Source organism: Strix uralensis, chromosome 24, assembly GCF_047716275.1.
Source record: "Strix uralensis isolate ZFMK-TIS-50842 chromosome 24, bStrUra1, whole genome shotgun sequence".
NCBI lineage: Eukaryota > Metazoa > Chordata > Aves > Strigiformes > Strigidae > Strix > Strix uralensis.
This window is the reverse complement of record NC_133995.1, coordinates 9,344,413-9,365,098: the sequence shown is the minus strand read 5'-3', so window position 1 is coordinate 9,365,098 and position 20,686 is coordinate 9,344,413. Positions and strand designations below refer to the sequence as shown.

Below are 20,686 nucleotides of genomic sequence, written 5' to 3'. Positions count from 1 at the left end.
TGGTTTCCCACCTCTATTTCCAATCGATTATGCACTAAATAACTCTAAACGCTTATTCTGGGCTGAAACCCAACCTGAAAAACTGGAACACGGTAGTCTGCATGTGCCTGTGCATGTTAAACAAAAGCACAAGCAGAATAGACTTAGATACACCCTTTTACCAAGAGTGGAAGAACCCCCCCGCAAGTGAGTCACCAGCCTGACACTTCTTGCGTGTTTATAAACACAAGAACTTGCCCTTTTTAACTGAATTGTTTGGCCATGCTGCTTAATGCCACTGACCATCGAGTGCTCCATGGGACGTTGCTACCGCGGGCGCTCGGACGCCAGCCCCGAGTGCGGAGCGCTGCCTGCACGGAGCGCACCGACAGGGAGCCACGCCGACAGGGCTCCTGTCCCCAGGCCGCAGGGGTTTATGCCCCGATTGATCCGGTGCAGGCAGCTGACGGCGGCAAGGAACTGGAGCTGCAAATCTCACCGAGCACAGTCTGCTTCAAGAGCACGAACTTGTGCGCTAGGATATGACTTCAACACCCCAACAGCAGGACAGAGACAGAGGAGCTACGGCTACATCCCAGTAATGGGGTTTTCCTAAAATGAAATTATTTGTTCTGTACAAGAAACAGCTCTGTTCGCCGAGTGCCCTAATCATAAAAGCACTGCTCGTGACATAAATATGCATTACTATCAGCATTATCAACTCAGAGGGTATTTTATTAAGCCCAAGGATTCTTTACTGAGCTAATAGGTATTAAAGCTACCCCAACAGATGGAACATCCAAGAATAATGAGTATCAAACTAGAAGTGTACCACTACATAAAGACTTCCTGAAAATATGGATTCAAAGGTAGGCAAGCATTTCAGGCAGGGAGTACTAACCAGTCCATTAATTCTATGCAAGGACTGAAAAATATTGAAGTATCATAAAATTCCTTTAGAATCCCATTTCACTTTAATACAGGTAATTAGCAATGAAAAACAAAAAAATAGATACTGTATTTTGTTTCCCTTTTAATGGGTATTCTGACAGCAGTTACTTAACACAATGAATTTGTGCCAGGCAAGTAGACGTGGTTTTGCTAAATCATCTTGCAGATTATCACAGGAACTAAAACCCAGAGGAGATGAGATTACAAAAGCAGCTCAAAGCATGCACACAGACAGCAATTTCAAGTATAGTGCAAAAAAGGAAGTAATGATAGAACTGAAGTGGCAATATCATATTTAAAATCCTGATAAATCAACAGTACTACTCCCCTCATCATACAAAATCTTTGCTGCATTCTTGATTCTCCAGTAGTAAGAAGAGAGATATCTGTCACCTCCTCAAAAAACTCAAAGGAATCTTTTGTGTTAAGCAGACCATATTTATGAGTCTGTCTTGTAACCAAAAAGCCCTGAATATTCTCCATCAGAAACAGATTTAAATGCATCAGCAATACTCACCCCTTTGGCAGTTTTAGTAGGCGAGGGTGGACCTGAAGAAAATACAATGCAGAAAGCAATTTCAGTACTAGGTCACCAAAAGTTTAAACAGCATTAAGGCAACATAATCAGCTCCTCCTGGGCTGAAAATAGTAACTGTTTATTCACTCTTCTTCGAAATGGCAAAGTGAATGTTCAGTTGACCAAGAACATCACTTCAGAGTAGTCTCAAATTAGAATTGCTAGCTGCACAACAATGAAAAATACCTATTCCTCCTCTTAGAGACACTGGTCAGCCCAATTCATTGGGTTCACTGGATACGGAGACTGTGAGGAATCCTTGTCTAGAGGAATTTCACTTGACACCAAAGAAATCTAATTATTTCCTTAGCTGATTAAGGAATAGTGGCATTTACGCAGAAGACGACCTGGAGATTTTTACAAATGTCGATGACTGTTTGAAGTGACCCTCTCAGGGCTCCAATAAAAGCTTCCAGGGACACTAAGCAGCCATGTGTTGCTTAATAATTCATTCAGCTCCCTCTGGCAAGCGCACACACCCTACCAGCCAGCTTTCGGGGAGAAGACACACTCTGGTCTGTGATTGACAGTCAGTGAAGAGGTATAAAAATGCAAATACAAAGATGAGAATTTTTATGGCATTTCCAGTGATTGGCTCCACCTCACTGCTGATCCTTCTTCCTGCCTCCCGTTACCCCCTGACCATTACAGCTACAGTTACTGGAACACATTTGGCGAGCCTCAGAAACCTCTGTCCATCACACGCTTTGGATTATGCTGGAGACTGCACTTTTGCTGAAGCACTCCCCAGGCACTTGGAAGAGACAGTGCATCAACATATCATAATACAATTTCTGAAAAAACAAACCCCTAGCAACATGCTCTCACCCCAAATACTCAGGGGTATAAATTAAACTTAGAACATAATGGCTCAGAGATAATAAGCTGCTAAGCTGTCAAGGCTGGACACGATTTAGATACACACTAAAAAGGGACTTTAGAAAAGCAAATAACCACATACGACAACTGCAAATTTACGTACGTACCTCCTCGTAAGATAAGCAGCGGCACCTCTGCTCCTACTGGGAACTGCTTCAGCACCTCCACCACCTGCAGATGGGTCAAGCTCTGTACGTTCTGATGGCAAATCTCCTTGATTACGTCCCCCTTCTGCAGGCCCTGGCACCACTGGCTGTCTAAAATCATCTTCACCTTCTGCCCTGTGGGACTGTCAGCAATGGCGAAGCCAAAGCCTTTAGGACCCTTCACTAGGGGAATGGTGACCAGCTCCGGCTGGGAGCCGCCCGAGGACGCGAGGGAGATCCTCTGCTCGACTGCGTCCACGGAAGGGCCGTTCAGTCGACCGTTGACCAACATAGGGCCCATTTTTCCATTCTGGTCCAACACAACCGTTCCTGCCATTAAATCTTGGCTGCTCACACAAACATCTCCTTTGGTCACAGGCGGTCCGTTGATAATAGGTGTAGCTGTCACTATATCTACCACAGGGTCTTCATTGTCGTCAGGAAGAGGATACCCACGACACAAAGTCATGTTCACATACTGATTGACGGGAACTAGCTGAAACATCTGGACAACATCTGCATGGGTATGGCCAAGGACACAACTTCCATTTATGTCCACAATGACATCACCTGTTACAAAAGAAAGTTCAACAGCGTCAAAACCAGAAAGGAAACCATCCACACCTGTCCCGTGTTCTGAGACTCGGGACAAAAGCCCAACTGGAGGAAATCACTGCGCATTCTTCAAAACTAGGAACAAGTGGTGGCCGGGCTATTACCCCTGGGCTATCTGTTGCCAAAAAGCATAAAGGATTTCCTCTTTGCATTTATTCTAGTCCATCGCAGAACACAGTGTGCTAAATATATAAAGTTTAATCTGCAGCAGATTTAAAAAATGATACTGTGCAGCCCCAGGAGATGAAGCAGTGCACGCACACTACTGCAAGCAGATGTCTTCTACTTTAATTCATATCGTACAGCATCCTAAACTCAATCCAGAATAAATCGGATTTTGGGGGGAGTGTGTGTCCTGTGTTTATTTTAGGAGTGGCTGAACTTAAGCTAGGATTGCACCCACACACGTTCTGTACTCTTACACCGTTGTCACACACGGCCAAGCGTGTATTTTCAAAATGAAGTGGAAGCAGGCTTCATAACGTGCGTTATTTTGATTATGAAATTTGCATGTGAAGTACAATATTCCCAACAAGCAAACCATCATCACTTAAATGCCCGGGCACCAGTAAAACAGTAAGTCTCTTAGGAGCTACCACAGAAACAGAGGCACATCTTTTCATTCAAACACGTGTGCGCACCGCAACACAACGCTGCGGGGCCGCCTCATTTTTACAGAGGAGGAAAACGAACCGCATGCAGACAAGTTCAAACAGTGGGTCAGCAACAAAACAGGAAATTGTTTCATTTCCTAAGTAAATAGTATTAAATAATTGAAAGCATGAACTCTTATTACTCTTATCTAAAGAGAGTTTATGTGATATGTAATGAACATTTTGCCTTTCTAGTATGTAAACCCCGTGTTACGGCAAGGTTAAATGTCAACCACCAATGAAAAGGTGTGCAGGTCTTCAGGGGCTGCAGGTCCGCTCACCCCTCTTACCTCCTCACTTGGCCAGTTCATGCAGCTTTGCTTGCTCATTCCTGCTGCAGGTTTTTTGCTATTTTAGTATCTGGCATCATCTTTTTGGGCAGCAACAAGGCAAAACACAGACCAGGATTCACACACACACTGTTTTTACTTTACGTATAGAGAGGGAGCAAAAAACCATTCTGTAAACAACCATGAAGCCAAAGTCTTAGCTAAAGCAGAACTACTGAAATCTGCAGCACTGTCCTCAAAGTAGATTTCTACCTAGAACATTGCTTCTTCCCCTTTTCAGGCACTGCTCTGCGCAGATCTTTCACAAATCTGAAAACTATTTCACGGAGTGCAGTGTTCAGAGTCAGTGGATGGAGTCATCCGACCTCCTGGGCCGCAGAAACTGCGCTCTCCAAAAGCGCCACAGGAAATGGAATTTTAGAGAGATAATACTTGACCTGGTGCAATTCTCCCATCTTGTGCAGCAGGTCCGTCTTTTAAGACATTCTTCACCTGGAGAAACTCATCAGGTCTGTCCCCTCCAATGATTGTAAAGCCAAATCCCATTGTACTTTTTTTCAGCGACGTCCGTATAAGCGCTCCTGTAAGCTGGGATGGATCTCTAGTGAAGACAGACTTCTCGGGTGCTTTTGAATTATGGAATAGAGACATATGAAGGTGGAAACCAGGGTTAGTTTTGGTAAGTTTTTTGCTTGCTTGTTTGGTTTATAAGATGTCAAAGGTTAATGATTTGTTTTGTTGACCCTGGTTAACCCCTGCAGCACTGTTATGGACTAAAGCAAAAAGATACTGTTACACTCATTTCACAGTCGAGTTAAGTGCATGGAAAAAGAGTTTTTTCAAGACCACAGTACAGATTACAACAGGGCTGGAACTAAAGCTCCCACCTATAATTCCCAGATTTAAACTATAACCCTTGAATACCAAGCTTAAAGCAGATCAAAAGCATAAAAATTCAAGGTGTGGTTTTACCTGCATCTTCCAGCTGGCTCTTCTAACCCTCCATATATTCAAAAGCTGCTTCTGACAAGCAGCTTCAGAACCAGCACCATGATTCTGAAGCAGTCTTAGAGTCTCAGTTCAATTTTAACATTAAAAAAGTCATTCAAAAGACCCTACAGATTTGGGAGGGCAGCATTGCAACGGCCAGCAGAAAGACAAGGCTAATGCCTCGGTGAATTCCAAAATTGGTTACTTATGATGCACACCTGCAGATAAAGATATTAGTGACAAAGAACACAATATTCAGTGATACCTGGCTTTGAAGGGCCAACATCAGTCTGTCCCAGCTGTTTTTTTCTTTTGGCTTCCAATACTGGGTTTTCAAACTGAGTTTTCTGGTTAATATGACTGTAGACACACAAAAGGGAGACAGGATTTCAGCAGAAAGCATTCTGCCTGTTTCACAGAAAAGACAACCACAAGAGATACACCTACAAATACTATTTGTTTTATTATCTGAGATTAACACTCTGGAGGAATGAATGATAAACTACCGTAATCAACATTGAAAGCATTTTTGTTCTTTCAACAACTTGATTTACTTTAAGAGCCAATACTACTTCGCTTCCTGTACTTGCTAGGCAGAGCATACCTTCATCCCACTCTGCTCATTTTCAAAAGGTTGTAACAGTTTAGAACTGAGAAAACCTGCTTTTTCTCTTGACTCTATGTCTTGCTTCCATCCACCTATAATGTTTACGAACTCAGACATCACCTTTTTACCCGTAGATGCTGGAGTACTACAGCAGAGTGGAAAAGAGCAGTAAGTCTGAGCAGAATTTAAATACCCGTTGGCTTTGCAAAGTCAAAAAATGTCAGCTTGTTCTCTGCGGCTAACATTTTCAACTCTACTAATTTTCTTCTCCGTGGTTTGAGAGATTTCATGTACTCTGACCTGAAGGAGATTCAGAAGAGCTCCTGCAGCAATTCAGTAGTTATTGACTCGGCTCTTTGGAGACAGCAGTGAGATAGAAGTTATTTTTGCTCTTTTACAGTTATCAGGTGCCACTCTTAAATCAAGTGACCCCATTTTTGTTAAAGCTAAGAAAAATGACATCAGCTCATTCCCATTAATAAATTACTTTGGTTGCTACTTGCTTTCCCTCCCCGAAGGAAATCCAGGCCAGCAGGTCAGAAGGTCACCCGTGGGCCTGCCCACACGCCAGCGCCCCAGCAGCCTGCGCCGTGTGGCCGCTGCCCCTCGAACTCTTCTGCTGGCTACGTTTAACACTTACGCTGCCCCACAGCCTATCCAGGCTGCACATCAAGCACTTCATTATTTTCTGCTCAATTTATAACTATGTCAAATTAATAATTAGCACTTACTCAACATAATATGTTCCGTATTGAGGGTCTTCTATTTTTTCCCATCCATAAGGAAGTTCTGCAGTCAGAAAAGAACAAGATTCTCCATTACAGTGGAAAACTATCTGCAAATATCAGAGTTCTTACGAAGGAACGAGAGGACAGATTACAGACTCATGAAAAATATGAGGAAAATACTTCTTCCCTTCCTTTGTTTGAGGCTGGTCCTTCTGACAAAAGGATATCAGCCTGTTCCAGGGAATCTGAAGCCCTGTAACTCTCACTTTCTTCCACTACATGAGGAGACTTGTATTCAACAAAAACATGCCACTTGAAACATGTAATAAACTTAGAGACAAGATACAAACTAACCTATTTAGAGAGGAACAACCTATAAAGGGGAAAAAAAATACATTATTTAAAATTAATCTAATTATAAATTATGAATGTGATTTGATAGTTGTTGAGTTTTTCAACTACACAGTATGAATACGGTCACACTGCTTCTGCCCCCAAAACACAAGAGCTCTAAATGCCTCGCAGTACCACGTCCCAAGCTTGTAAGACACACCTCTGCATTCCTCTCGCCCTTTCCGTTCAAGGCCACCTGGCAGAAGCAACGCCACCTTTACTTGCTCTCTCGATAACATCAGGATATTTGAACGATGTTACATTCTGTCAACGTTTCAGTTTTCAGTGGACCCAAGAAACCTTCAGCCAGAACTGTAACAGCCCGTGTGATATGTAGGAGCCCCCCCAGCGCCGCGGGCTGTTTCGCCCTGATGTTTACACCATGGGGAGAGCCCCACAATGAGCCAGCACGTGCTCAGCTCCCGCACAGGCCACCCGGTCTGCCACGACGAGGAAACGCAGCTCTGAGCCGCCGCAGCCTGACCGCTCCCACAGCCACGCCACGAGCTGACAGCGGCGTGGGCTTGGGCTGCCTTGGACATCCCTGCGTTAAGGGGTCTGACAGAAAAAATTACCTGTCCCGTCTGATACGGCACTGAAAGTTACATGTGCAAAGCTCCTTTTTATGGCAAATCCAGAACCTGGTAAGGTGGCACCCAGCAGCAGATCATTACTGCCTGGAGGTGCTAATTAACACAGACGTCCAATTATTCTGCTTTTCTGTTCTAGTTACCTTGACCATGAAAACTTAAATATTAGAATAACAAATACAGTCAGGTAGCTAGACATTTTAAGGATAAAACTGGAATGTAACCTTGTTTGAGGCTGCCCTGTGTTTGATGGTAACAGGAATTTTCCCAGTACATGACAGCATGTTACCAATTATTAATACCAGCATCACTCCGCAGGGTTCGAGAAAAGACCCAGAGGGTCTATTCGTTTAAACGTTGTTCATTTGGATATCCTGCATCTCTCTGTTTAAGTGTGCTTTTTATCCTGTGGTGAGCTGCACATATGTTTAATAAGCAGCAGTACGCGTGCACTGCTCCAGCTGGCTTCATTATGAATACACGGTTGTTAGGCTGGGCAATTTAGGAAGACAACAGGCTATTCTGAGTCTGCCTCAGCTTTTGTAGCAGCAGGCATTTGCCGAGACAGAGCTCTCTGGGGCTCTTTTCTAGCCGACTATACTGCGGGACCATGTAGGAAATGGTTGCAGGAATCGTCTGTAGGCCAGTCACGAACCTGACCTGTAAGTCTTGAAGCAACAGTGTGAAGAGTTGAAGGGAGTCAGATTGTTCCCTCTACTTATGCATTTAAGTATTATATCATGTCACACGCAGCAGATATCATTAGTAATAGGCATTACGTTGTATCTTCTTCATCATTCCTACATTCTAACGCTGATGGACCTTCTCCTCCTGCCGTATTCCACCTGTGTAACAGTTTCCACTGAGATTGTCACTAATACATGCAGCTTTCTGCTTAGCAATGATAGTTACTGGAACAAAATATCTCATTCTCTTCTCAGGAATGCAGATAAACCCATGATTCAGTCAGATTCTGCTACTCAAGGGAAAATACACCACGGACTTTCCCAGTCTTATGTAAACGCCTGTTGCCACCAAACCAGGGACGCCCAGTGCGACCCTGCCTGCCCCAGAGTCACCTGTAGCTTCCACCACAGCAGTAATGGACCGTATCCAGCTGTGACAAACTCAGGCATTTACCCGTCACAGGTGACCAATGAATTCTGAACATCTCACCTCCATCTTCGCAGTCTTCAGGAGCTTTGGCTTTCTTACAGAGCCGTGGATCAAGCCACGTGGTTGTCTTGGTGTTATGGCTGTGGAGCAGAACACATGCCATTAAAAGAAGAGAACTCCCTCAGACTGAAGAAACTTTAACTTTTAAATATTTACTACCATGGGCAAACTGTAGTCTTTAAAGAATATAACCTTTATTTGTGCCTCAGTCACATCATAAAATGCTAAAAGAAAAGGCAACAATGACGCTCAGAGGTAGCAGCACACTGGAGACTCTCCAGGACAGCTGTGAAGTGTTAGAGGTACAAACACTCTCCCCTGCCCCCAAGAACTCATGTGGGAACAGCAGCTGTTTCTACCTGAAAGGGAAAAATATTTTTAGCCTCCTCTTATGCTCAACTCTCAGCAAGGTTTCTGTCTCATTTTTGCCTTAGAATTCCTAAACGAGGCTGTTTCACATGTGCACATACGAGCTACTTTCCCATCCTGGGCTTTAATCCGTGCTATTTGTATTTTAAAGCATGCATTCCCAGCCAAGGAACACGAGCAGCCAAGAAAGAACAAACAAGCTTTCGCATTTCAGAGCCATTTGACACAGTGAAGGTTTATACGATGTTATACCTCACCTAGCAATACCCACCCAGATTTGTATTTTCTGAGATACAAAACACACGTTACAGAAACTGACTTTGCACATGGAGCCATAAGGCTTTCCTGCACGATAGCAACCGTTCCAAGTACGCAACACAGGTGACTGTCAGTAAGGAACGTAACAGTAGGAATATATTAAATGTCACAGAGAAACAGAAGCAGTAAGGGCAGAAGAGGAGAGGTGTAAGAGCAGCAGGCAGCTTCCCAGAGCACAGCCCCTCGGCACCTCCCCTCCGAAGGGCACCGCGACCCCACCACGGTGTCGTCCACTCACTCGATGAAGTAGATCATGCCAGTGTCAGTGTAGGCCATCTCCCAGTTCTTGGGCAGTGGTTCCAGGGTTTCATCCCTCGACAAGTAATTTCTGAAGTCCATGGAGCTGCTTGTCTGGTTGTAGCTGGGAACAGGTTTCATCCAGTCAGGAGAATCTGAATGTTTTTCTTTGTTTTCTGCAGTTGTTCAGGGAAAGTGTTACTATTTGTCAGATGTTTATGTTGTTTCTCACAAAGAACCACCCTCTCAATCTGGCTACGAGTGGATGTCAAGCACGCCCCTGTATGTGATGTGCATTTTTCCACTTTTTTTTTTTCAGCTGTGAACTTTGAAAAGCTGACATGAAATCACTGAACTCTGCTCTTCCCCTGACAAACAGAATTAACCTTGTATTATGTGTCTGAGCCTACTCTGAAAAATCAACGCTAGCAGAAATCCAAATTGACTACACTGCTGCAGTTCCTACATAGAGAACAGTGTTTGCAAAGCCATCCAAAAAAACCCCCAAATCCTGCTAATATTCCTTGAAGCAACAGAATGAAACACAGAGAAGACCCAAACAGCCAATAAAACAACCAACCCCCTCCCACAAGCCACAACAAGAAAAATCTCCCAAAAATCCCTGCAGAGAACTTCGAATGCAAGCCCCCACCCTCCAGCCCCGAGGTTGTGCTCGGTGTCCTCTGTCACACGACGATGGCCACGACCCTCCCCAATCACCCACCCAGCCACCGGGCCACCCTGTGCCGGGGTGTTGCCAGCCCCGGAGCTGCCAAGGTTAGGCCAGCTCTGGTCAATATGAGCCTGTCCTAAACGCTCACACGGAGGATCATTTGCAAATGCAATGTGACAGTTTCTCTTCGCCATCAGTTCTTCCTCCTCGAGATGAGTGACCACGACAGCGAAAGGAAAAGGGCGTCCTGCCGGTCTCTGAACGGCCCCACTGGACACTGGTCCAGTCTCAACGTGCTCTGCTTTATTCCTCTCCACAAACTCCCCTCCAGGCAGCTTCAGGCTGCGTGATAGTTCCCTTAACCAAAATCACCTGAAAATTTTACAGTATGAGCTAGTGCTGCCCCTTAAACCGATTGCTTCACTAAAATCTCTCGCATACAAATTCAGCGATCTCCTCAAAATGAAACCACCACCTTTACAGGGTATGAATTCTACTCCGCAAAGGATCCCGTTATTTGCAGACTGGATACATTTTTCCTTCCTCCTCATGTAACTGGCCGATACCCAGCACTACATGTCCTCTATGAGCAGTGCATTTTATGATGCAATTGCACATCTGGCTGGGAGAACAGCTGTTTCCTTTTAAAAGATAATTTAAAAATGGAGTAAAAACACCAGTCTGCATAGAAAACTGCCTTCAAACTCCACCAACACTAAGGAAGCAGTTCAAGCAAGCATGGATGTCATTTGTATACTTCTTATGCATTCATACAGCACTGCAGGGAATTTCTCCCCTTCTCAACCAACCTATCCCTCCGCTGCCATTAACTGCTTCCTTTTCCTCCTCTTCCTCCTCTTCAGGGAGAGAACTGTCCATCCTTTGCATTTTGCTGACCGACGTGGTTCTTTTCCTCTGCGATTCGGTATCAAAATCATTGTCAAAAAGAACTTGATCCACTGGATCAGGCTGAAAGGGGCTGGGCTCCGCTGGAGGCTTCGGAGTGCCGTAAAAATTACCTGGCAACGAGACAGAACCCAGGGTCACTACAGCTCTGGGACTGGCTGGAAGCACTGGAGGTGGCCCTCAATGTTTTATTGCCCATGACAGATGGTTTTGGTGAGAGACCTGCACCGTAACTTAACTTGGTAAAGAAGACATCAGCACTATCAAAACCCAATCAAGAGTCAAAGCCAGTTTATTCCTACACCGTCTTTTTGCCAACGATGCTATTGTGTATCAGAAGACATCAGGTTTAATTCAAAATTTCTATACTGCCTCGTCTCCAAAGGAAAAGATGGATTTGTTACTTTGCCTGGAATTCACTAATGCTCCACGAAGAGACTTGGGGAACACTCTGAGAGAAGCAAAACAGTGAGAATCAATTGTTCTTACTCCATATACCGATGAACCGATTGACAGAGTAATATGCAGCAACAGAAACACGCTAAAGTCAAAAAGCAAATTAATGTTGTGCAGAAGCATAAAGTATCTATTTACATAAAAACAGTTACAAATAATTCATTTTAAAACCACAGCCCTACAATCTTCTACTGACAACACACTTGCTAAACAAAGCTGTTAATGCAGCTTCATCTAGAAGTTATTTGTACTTGAGAAAAATGAACAGATTTTTACTTCAATATTTTAATCTAAAACACAAAGACTAGGAATCATCTGTTGTTTTCTGGAAAAGGATTTCAGCAATTGACCTCTCTCCTGACTGCTCATATGATTTTTATTAGGGAATTGAGCACGCAGCAAGAGAGCTTCCCAGAATTCCTGCTGGGGTAACGTTTGGTGGCTGGACATGGTTTTAACCATGTAAAAAAAATAAGAAACTCTTCTGAAAATATCAGAGCGAGGCTCAAAGTGGTGACAGCCAGATAAAGGGGAGCTGGGGGGGGGGGCGGGGGGAAAGCTAGTTTAGTCGAGATCTGCTTAGGAGATTTCCACAGACAGCATGAGACATGTAAAACAAGGAGGTACAGAGCCTTGCACAGAATTTTCTACTTTGGACTTTTTTTTTTTTTTGGGGGGGGGGTGGGGTGGGTGGGTTAGGGGGTGAATCAAATTCATTCAATTGCCAGTAAAACCCCCACCTACCAAAGTCCTCCTCTAGATGCACGCTTAAAGTCGCTTGAATCAAATATATGTTAAACATACCTAAAAATCAGGGAGGTTGATAATCTGGTCAATTTTGTTGAGCATCAATAAAAGCTGCACATGCTCAGCACTTCTGAAAATTTGGCTGTAATTTAGTTGACTTCAAGTACAACTACGTATTTGAAAAAAAATCTAGCCAGATCATGTTTCAGGCTTTATAAACTTCGATACAAAAAGCAACACGAGATGTTTGCAGCTTGTTCTGTTCAGGGTGCCGAGAGGGAAGATGTGCAACAGGAAAAAGCAGCAGAAACCAGAGACATCCCGGGGCTGAGCCCGCCCAATGGGTCTCCCCTCCCTCTCACTTGAAACAAAGGTGGGGTTCAGCCCGTCCCCCCACCCTGGAGCACAGGGATGTAAAGTTATCTCTGACTGCACCGAACCCTGCAAAGCAAAGCAAAGCCAAGCCCATCACAGGGTGGCAGCTCTGACTCCTCTGGGCAGCCAGTTCCTGACAGTTCGCTCCATTATGAGGTTTTTCCCCATCTCATTTAACAAAACCAACTCTGCCTCAGATTTGGACAATCCGGTCTAGTGCTGTTCAATTTTTCGTTGCAAAACACTTTCTTTTCCCTGCTGTATCCGAACTTCCCTTGCCTTCTGTACTTTTGACATGTGCCTCCGAGAAGAGCGTGGCTCTGTTCTCAAAGGTTTAAACAAAATTGACTGAATTCTGTTAAAACAAAATTGTACCCAGCATGGACAAACATTTTCAGAATGCTTCCTCAAAAATGCAATAGGAAAAATAATCTGATTGCATTAAGACTGGTTGAAAGGCCAACCTGTGATTTACTGAGAGCTTCAAAACAAGGTCACAGCTCTTCACAGGCAGACTTAATATTGCCGCTGTACTCCCGCGATGACCATCACGGGGCAGGACCGTGGCACCTCCCGGGTACACGGAGCTACACTCAGACCAAGAGACGGGACCCCAGTACTGGGTCCTTCTTCCCATTCCATTAAACATCACCAACGTACCATCGTATGTTCCACTTTCTAGCAAGGCTCCACTTTCCTCCAGTGCTTTAAACTGCTCAACAGGAATGAAATTATAGTCTACTCCAGGGACCTCCCCATCTCTGGGAGCCCTTGTAGTGCCTGAAAAGACAGAGAGAACATTCTTGTAAGATACTTAAGTGCTGCCTGTTTACCAAATGCTGCCTGCTGTACAATTCAGTATAAACAATATACTTTTGAATCTTTATACAATGATGATGTCACTCCAGTAAGATAAGAGAACACTGGTGAGCAAGTGAACAATAACGTATAAAAACTAGACCAGTAAGTTATGTAGGCATGACAGTTCTGGTATTGAGGAAGGAGAAAAAAGCTGGGTGAGGTGGTCATTAGAGACAATTCTTTCTCATGCTCAGTGAGCCAAAAACTTCTCCTGTGGAAGCTGAGGATGCCGGGGCCAGGCAATCGCAGGCCGGGGCTCTGGGAGCCGGTACCAGCTGTGGTGTTTACACGGCTCCACTGCTTCCACCGGTCCCAACGCACGAATGTGCGACAGGGTCAACGTGACGAAGCATATTTGATTTTTGGGCCACCAAATTAATAACTGGGCACAGAAACTATTTTTTAATGCTGCAGTTCAGAGTGTAATTCAGCTATTCCCCAAGCCCTGGCTGTAGGTAAGCTTTTTCAAAGTAATCAGTAATTGCTGTGTTCACGTAGACGTTCTCAAAGTGTTATGTCTATAAACACAGGCCCCCCCACAGTTACAATAGCTTAATTAAAGCTCCCCTGGAAAGGACTCCACTGACTCATTACTGCCTATAACCTAATAGCATTTTAAAGGCATATGTCAATTTTTTCAGGCAGCAGCATCAACAAGAGCTGTTAGTAAATAAACTGCATTTCACTATTATCTTTTAAGAAAGTCACAAACTCTTGGGCATGCTCCGTATGATAATGACACTAAATTGAATTCCTGTAGTTAAAAAATGTTAGTTGAAAATTTTTTAGTGCAATGAATTTTTAAATACAGTTGGTGATGAGCCTTTTTAATCAGTGAACCTTTGTGGCAAGGTAATGGATGATGTCGTGATAATTAAGAAAGGGCAGAGAAGGGCGAGAAGCAGTGACAGGGTATTTGGCAGCTGTCAGGGCGCCCTGGCCCCTGCACGGTGCTTTCTACAGACGTCCGCTGGTGGGAGCAGTAGCCTGTAGGCACCTGGCTAAAGGCAAGCCAGGACCTGTGCTGGCTGGCCCAGGAGGTGCCAGCAGATGCTCAGATGAGACAGGTCCATCCAGATTCTCTCATGAATGCATTCTGGCTGTGACACTACAGTTTGTCCACGCACCGTTCCCTCCTCCTCCTCTTGGGCCAGGGGTTCACCCCTTTCTCTTGCCACCACCTCCTCGCACCTCCTTTCCCACAACCTCCTGTGGCTGCAACCCTTCCTGGTACAACCCTCCCACAACACTGCTCTGCCTACTGCATGTCACCCCCTCCAGGTCGCAGTTTCCTCTTTGTGCAAAAACCAATACATCGACAAAAATCAGGATGTGTTTGCGCTGCCTGATCACGCTGAGGAAGATTTGTTTCCCATGGTGGCTGTGGTTATTCTAACGGCAACTGTCAAACTTCCAAAGAGTAAAACACAGATATTACTGAAACACGCTGAGCTTTGAATTCTGAAGTTTTTGCTGTTTTGTCAGTCCACATTGGCTGTACCTTTCCATTGCAACTTAAGATATGAAACTATTCTAGCAAAGCCATTTACGGGCATTCCTGCTGCAAGGTAAAACTATAAACCAGATTAAGAGAGAAGGCAGTTAAAGCTCTCGAATTTTGTGACGGTTAGCAGGAACGGATCAAATGAGGCTGGTCTTTACATACTTACAAGGGATGGTTCTCAAGTAGAGATTGTCTCTGATCACTTGCTGGAGTTTATGGTCTATCGAGCCCTTCTGGAACTGAAGGCTCAAGTAGTGGCGCAAGTCTTTGTTGATGACTTTTCCTTAAAAAAAAAACAAACAAGAATAACTTTAAAAATTAAGCAGGATCTCACAACATGAACTGCGTTTCACTGCTATAAATGCTTCAAAAAAAAAGAAAGCAGCAGAAAGAGTGAGGTTGTTTGACATGCAGCAGTCTGAAGGGAAAAGTCACTCAATGCTACAAAGCCTGACTCTCTGCTGATGTGAACTGGCCCAGTGATTTTAACACAGCTGAGCAACAACCATCCGACCTCAGTATCTCCCAAGCAAGACCATGACAATATTCTGTAATTGTTTGGAAATCAATAAGAAGTCTTAACATACAGAATCTATTACCAAAATTAAAAGCCTCTACAGACAGGAAACCGCTTCAAAATATAGTGATAATACTTTCTATTCAATTTACACCTACTGGCTAGGCACCTGAACTCAGTATTTTGTCACATGGGAATCTGCATTCTTGATATTATAAAAAGAAAATATTTTCTTTTTAAAGACATGATAGAAGAGAGTTTTTTTACAATTATTCCTTCGCAATATTTCTGTCAGGTATCGTTAGTGAATCTGTCATATCGCTAGATAACTGCAGCCCCTTCAGCACACAAATAACTGAGCTCTTGTATTATTGTTTCATCCTTCTGACAGAAGGGTACAAACCAATCTTTTGTACCCTGTCATCTTCCCAGAAAGCACATTAAATAGGGTTCAGTGACCTTGATAAATTTAAGTTACGTACTACAGCAGAACACTCAGGGCTTTAGGGAAAAAGACTCAGTCTTTGTCTTCAAAACCCAGTGGAGGAGATGGCGTACGCTGGTGTATCACAGCAGCTGGCACAGACAACTGCTCCTTTGAAAGGACGTCAGCAACAGGTTACGAGACGCGTAAACCTGCCGCAGGAGTGACTCTGACAGGAGCCTGCTGAGACCAGCTGCTGAGGAGACCACCTCAAAGGGCCCGAGAATGAAATGGGGCACAGACCCACATCAGTCTTAATACAGAGTTCACCTCACCTTAAACTGAGATTACTGTACTTACATAGGTGTCAAATTTGGAAAAAAAACAATTAACCAAACCCACCAAAACCCAAAAAACCCTCCACCACTAACCAAGTCTTCCCAACTACGTGTCGCTGCTGCAAAGTCAGTTGCACGTTTTGGTAAGTTTATACCTTCCCTCCCGTTTGGCCAAGTTAAGGGCAGACACACACCTAACGCTCGTCTCTCAATCACCACCTCGGCCACCACCACTCACCAACTGCAAACCCTGTTTCAATCTGCACCCTCTTCTCTCCAAGCAAAGCAATGGCATGCTGGAAAGTATTTAAAAGTGAAACCAAGACCACCGGTCAGCCCTCTCTTCAGAGGTCTGTGCCATCCACAAATTAACCAAACCTCACTCAAAACGACCCTAAGCCCCCAAGCAAACAAAGAGTGAGCTGCCCCCACCCCCCCAGGGACACAGGCAGCACACCAGGGCTTAACAAAGCCCTGAGCTCCAAAGGAAGCCCATTTCTCACCCTCCTTTAACCCTGTCATTTATTTAAAAATGACGTCCAGAAACACAAGCCGCGTTCTAGAGCGCTGGGAGGGCAGCGCAGGGCAGTCCTCGCGCTCCCCCGGAGTTACACAACCGGCACCGTAATTCCACTAACGTGGGTGGGGTGAGCAGCACCCCCATCCCCGACTCCTTCCCAAACACGGAACTGGCAGGAACGCCGCAGCTCCCCCGGGTCTGACGTGCTCTGTTGTTATGACAGCGAGCCCCCAGCTCAATTCCCTGTTTTGCCATCATGAGCTGTTCTTTATAAAACTTTGGATTTGCTTCCTGCAGCATAATGAGCAAAACATGTCATGGAAAATGAAAACAAATGGTGTAATCTCCAGCAAGAAAAATATTTTCCATTTGTTACTACAAATCGCTTTATTGTTTGTAGACAAGATGGTTTCTCACCATTAAAAAATGTTTTACCACTAAAACGGTCCATCCATCTCGCTGTCAGAGCCAGGCCTACAGCACCGCGCCGTAACCAGACGAGCCCATTTCCTTCGGCAGATCGATACACACGTATTTCACTCGGGCAACGAGTCTGGTTGTTAGCTGTGTTCAGGGTGTCGCGTGTCGGGAAAACTTGGCAAGAGGGGAAAAGCTGTACTGGATGTAGAATCACAGACACTTCATTTATTCACTGATCTTACCCTCTTCATGTTTTAAAATTTAAAAGGTCATAAACTCTTTTCAATAAATATCAACTCTGTCCAAAAAAAGAGTAAAAGCAAAGCTGCTATTAAGGCTATGCCAACACTGAGGGGTTAATCTTAACGCTAAAACCTTAAAGATTGGGCTATACTCTGAGACCAAGATGACTAAACTGAAGATTGAAAGGATTGCCTGGGGAAAATGGAAGAAAGTCAAACAAAACAGGCAGAGAGAAAATGACAGAAAGTCACATAGAGAATGGTGGGCATTAGAAAGCAGAAAAATAAAGTAATAGTAAGGCTGCTTTAGGCAATCTCCAGAGCTTGTCCTTACACAAAAGCCAGCTATTTCCCCCTCCAGGAGCTGAACACGCTCCTTTACATTGTTTCACGCAGGCTTTTAGGAGAACCTCATGTATCAGGCTCTCCGAAATGACCTAATAAATGTCAAGTTGGTGGTTGTCGTGCGGCTGAGCTGTCTCTGAAGGATGACACACGCAACACAGGGACCAGTCAAGAGGAATAACGTACTTTATACCGTTCAGGTTCTGCAAGATGAACAGGCACAAGCCTCTTGTTTTCAGTTTTAATTTAAATTAACCACAAAGGAACTGCCTAAATGAGGCTATGCGTAAGGAGAGCTAAGTGACTGCAGAAGAAAAATGGCTTGAGCACCACTGCAGCAAAACACAGAGCTGTGAAGGACGAAGGCAAGTCTGAGCGACAGAGACACTGTGAAAAACGGGGGGAGCGGCTTTCACTTCTCGTCACACCACACACTGCATCGGCAAAGCTGCCTCGGCCGCCGTGCCTCCGCGGGATGAAGGCGGCTATTTATACCCCCAGCCTGTCACGGGAACGCCAAGGTACACACCTCGCAGCTGCAGACAGAGGAGTGGGGCCGTGGTGCTACTAGAACTCAACACAACAGTCCATTTCTAGATTAACAATGTTGGTAAAATAGCAGAGCCCAAAGCTTAAATACGCACATAAATTCTAAGAATTCAATCTGTGAAGATTTTATGCTGCTGCCCAATACTAAGTGACAGCAAAATAATGTCACAAGTGGGTCTGGCTAATGCTGCTAGTACATGGAGTATCTGTGACAGCCCCCACAGATCACTCTGAAGACCACGTGGAAATCCTCCGTTTCATTTTGATGCACATTTTATGCAGAGACAGAGGTGACAACTTCCTAGAGGACTCACACACTGTGCGGGGAGCTGCACCCTGAAGTTTCCATGCCAACACCTCCCAGAGACAGTGGCATCTATATGCTAACGAGGAGCTGCAGTGCCGATGGGCAAATCAATAAGTACATGGCCTTTTTCTTCCAAAATATTTGAAAAATTCTGTTAATTATAAAAGCAATTTTTCAAAGTAGCAGTTTATTAAAAGCACATGACCTTTCCTATTAAACTACATCATTAATTACTAGGGCTTACGCTTTCATTGTAGCCTTTAGCACAAAAAGGTATTTTAAGGGAACATGCGAAAAGGGAATTGCATTCCCTCCGTCTTGGAGTAAATTTTTAAAAAGCCTGTCTGCAGCATGTTGCACTACTGAATTAACAGGGAACAACCCCGAGAAGCTCACGGCAGGTGGGGCGGCAGCGGAGGCCTCTGCCCGAGGCAGGGTGGGCAGAGGGGCAGCCCCGGCCGGGGGCTCCCGGGGCTCCGAGCTCCCCCCGGCTGTGACCCGCCGCCCCGCTCCCCAGAGCCCCGCAGCCCACCCTCCCTGGCTGACCTCGGCACTACTGTCCTCAGGGGCTTTTCAAGCACTGAAGAACCAAGAAAGCGCAGGTTAGATACTGCTACACAATTTTCTCAACAGGAACAAAGTAGAGGAGAAACATAAACAGAATTTCAGAGCGTAAATTCAGACTTTCATCCATGTGAACAGAATTCCACACCGGCCAAAGTTACCCTTGGCCACGTGACGTGTTACATAAGCGGTGACTGCAAGAGGAGCCCAGAATATGAAAATTCCATGTGAAACACACATCAAGGGCTAATAAAACAGCTAAATGGCTTTGCTCAAAAGCGGCTAACTAAAATAGGAATTATCAGGGTTGATCAAGTGCAAAACAGTTACTGCTTAATTACTACGAGGCTATCAATACATAAAGTAGGATTAAGCAATCTTTGATGTGACTAAGCAAAAGCCATTTAAAGAAACGTTCAGCTACACAAAGCAGACACATTGCATTAGGCAACCAAAGTTATAATTAGTGTGCAACACATTAACTTTATGATATTCCTCAGCAGCTACTTGCATATGATAATTTAACACGAGTTACAGATCACATGCATTCACTGAACACAATAAATTCCTTCTAAAAGCGCACAAGAGAATCAGCATATTCACAGAATATGGAAGAGGCAGAAAAGCCCGGCAGCAGCACTTGCGCTACAAGGCTGCCCACCCAGCAGATACACACCCACATTCCCAGTGCCAGAAACACATGGGAGGTTCGAATTATTTCAGTTAAATCAGAAAGAGAGCGCAACATTTGGAGAATGCCCAGCCCAGTCAGCAGGTCTCAGGCTGTGGGGCAGAAACACCGATGGGTGACTGCAGAAGTCTGCTTCTCCTCCAGGGAGGCGGAGGGGCGAGTGGCCTGGGGCCGCCCAGGAGGAAGGTGACACCGACAGCGCTGCTCAGCCGCCCGCGCCCCGGGCCAGCGAGGGCCCCGCGGACACGCTCCGCTCCTCACCTCCCTGACCCTCTTCCAGGTCATGGACACGAGAACCCAAGTTTGGGCTCTGCCCGTTCCAGAGAGGCGCTCCCTAGAGAAATTCTGGCCAGGAAGGTCGAGATGACGACCACGTCTGGGCCAGCGATCTGTCCTGGAACAGAGATCCCGGTCCCGTTATGGGCTGATCCCCGCTCCAGGCACCCCAGGGAACTGCTGCTTCTTCAAGGAGCAATCGGGCTCACTGTCAGGTGACACACGGCTTGCTAAGAGACAAGAGTAAGAAAATCACCGTGTTCAGCCACAGAGCTCAAGAAGCACCTGCACGCCATCCGGCGATTACCAGCTGCTTTGGAGTTAAGTCACTGCAAGGGTGTTCAAAAGACCAAAAGCAGAGAATCATCCCAGGAATGTGACAGGTAGGTTTCTGCTGTTTGCCTTTTAATGAGACTCAAACAGCAGTAGATCCACTCTGCTCTGCTCCCAAAGTCTAAATTAATCACGTCTCT

At 45.0% G+C, this 20,686-nt stretch overlaps 1 protein-coding gene across 4 annotated transcripts in view; it reads right to left on the bottom strand.

The window, feature by feature from the left end:
* MAGI3 (membrane associated guanylate kinase, WW and PDZ domain containing 3) overlaps positions 1–20,686 on the bottom strand; it is a 72,875-nt gene that overhangs the window by 20,752 nt on the left and 31,437 nt on the right. For 3 of the 4 annotated variants that reach the window (XM_074893572.1, XM_074893573.1, XM_074893575.1), the window contains exons 2-11: positions 15,187–15,303; positions 13,316–13,435; positions 10,981–11,190; positions 9,500–9,674; positions 8,575–8,654; positions 6,419–6,476; positions 5,346–5,440; positions 4,528–4,716; positions 2,494–3,102; positions 1,448–1,479 (exon numbers count right to left, since the gene is read on the bottom strand). In XM_074893572.1, the coding sequence (XP_074749673.1) occupies positions 1,448–1,479; positions 2,494–3,102; positions 4,528–4,716; positions 5,346–5,440; positions 6,419–6,476; positions 8,575–8,654; positions 9,500–9,674; positions 10,981–11,190; positions 13,316–13,435; positions 15,187–15,303 (1,685 nt within the window). The remainder of the gene's footprint in view (positions 1–1,447; positions 1,480–2,493; positions 3,103–4,527; positions 4,717–5,345; positions 5,441–6,418; positions 6,477–8,574; positions 8,655–9,499; positions 9,675–10,980; positions 11,191–13,315; positions 13,436–15,186; positions 15,304–20,686) is intronic. The other variant, XM_074893574.1, reaches the window with a different exon arrangement.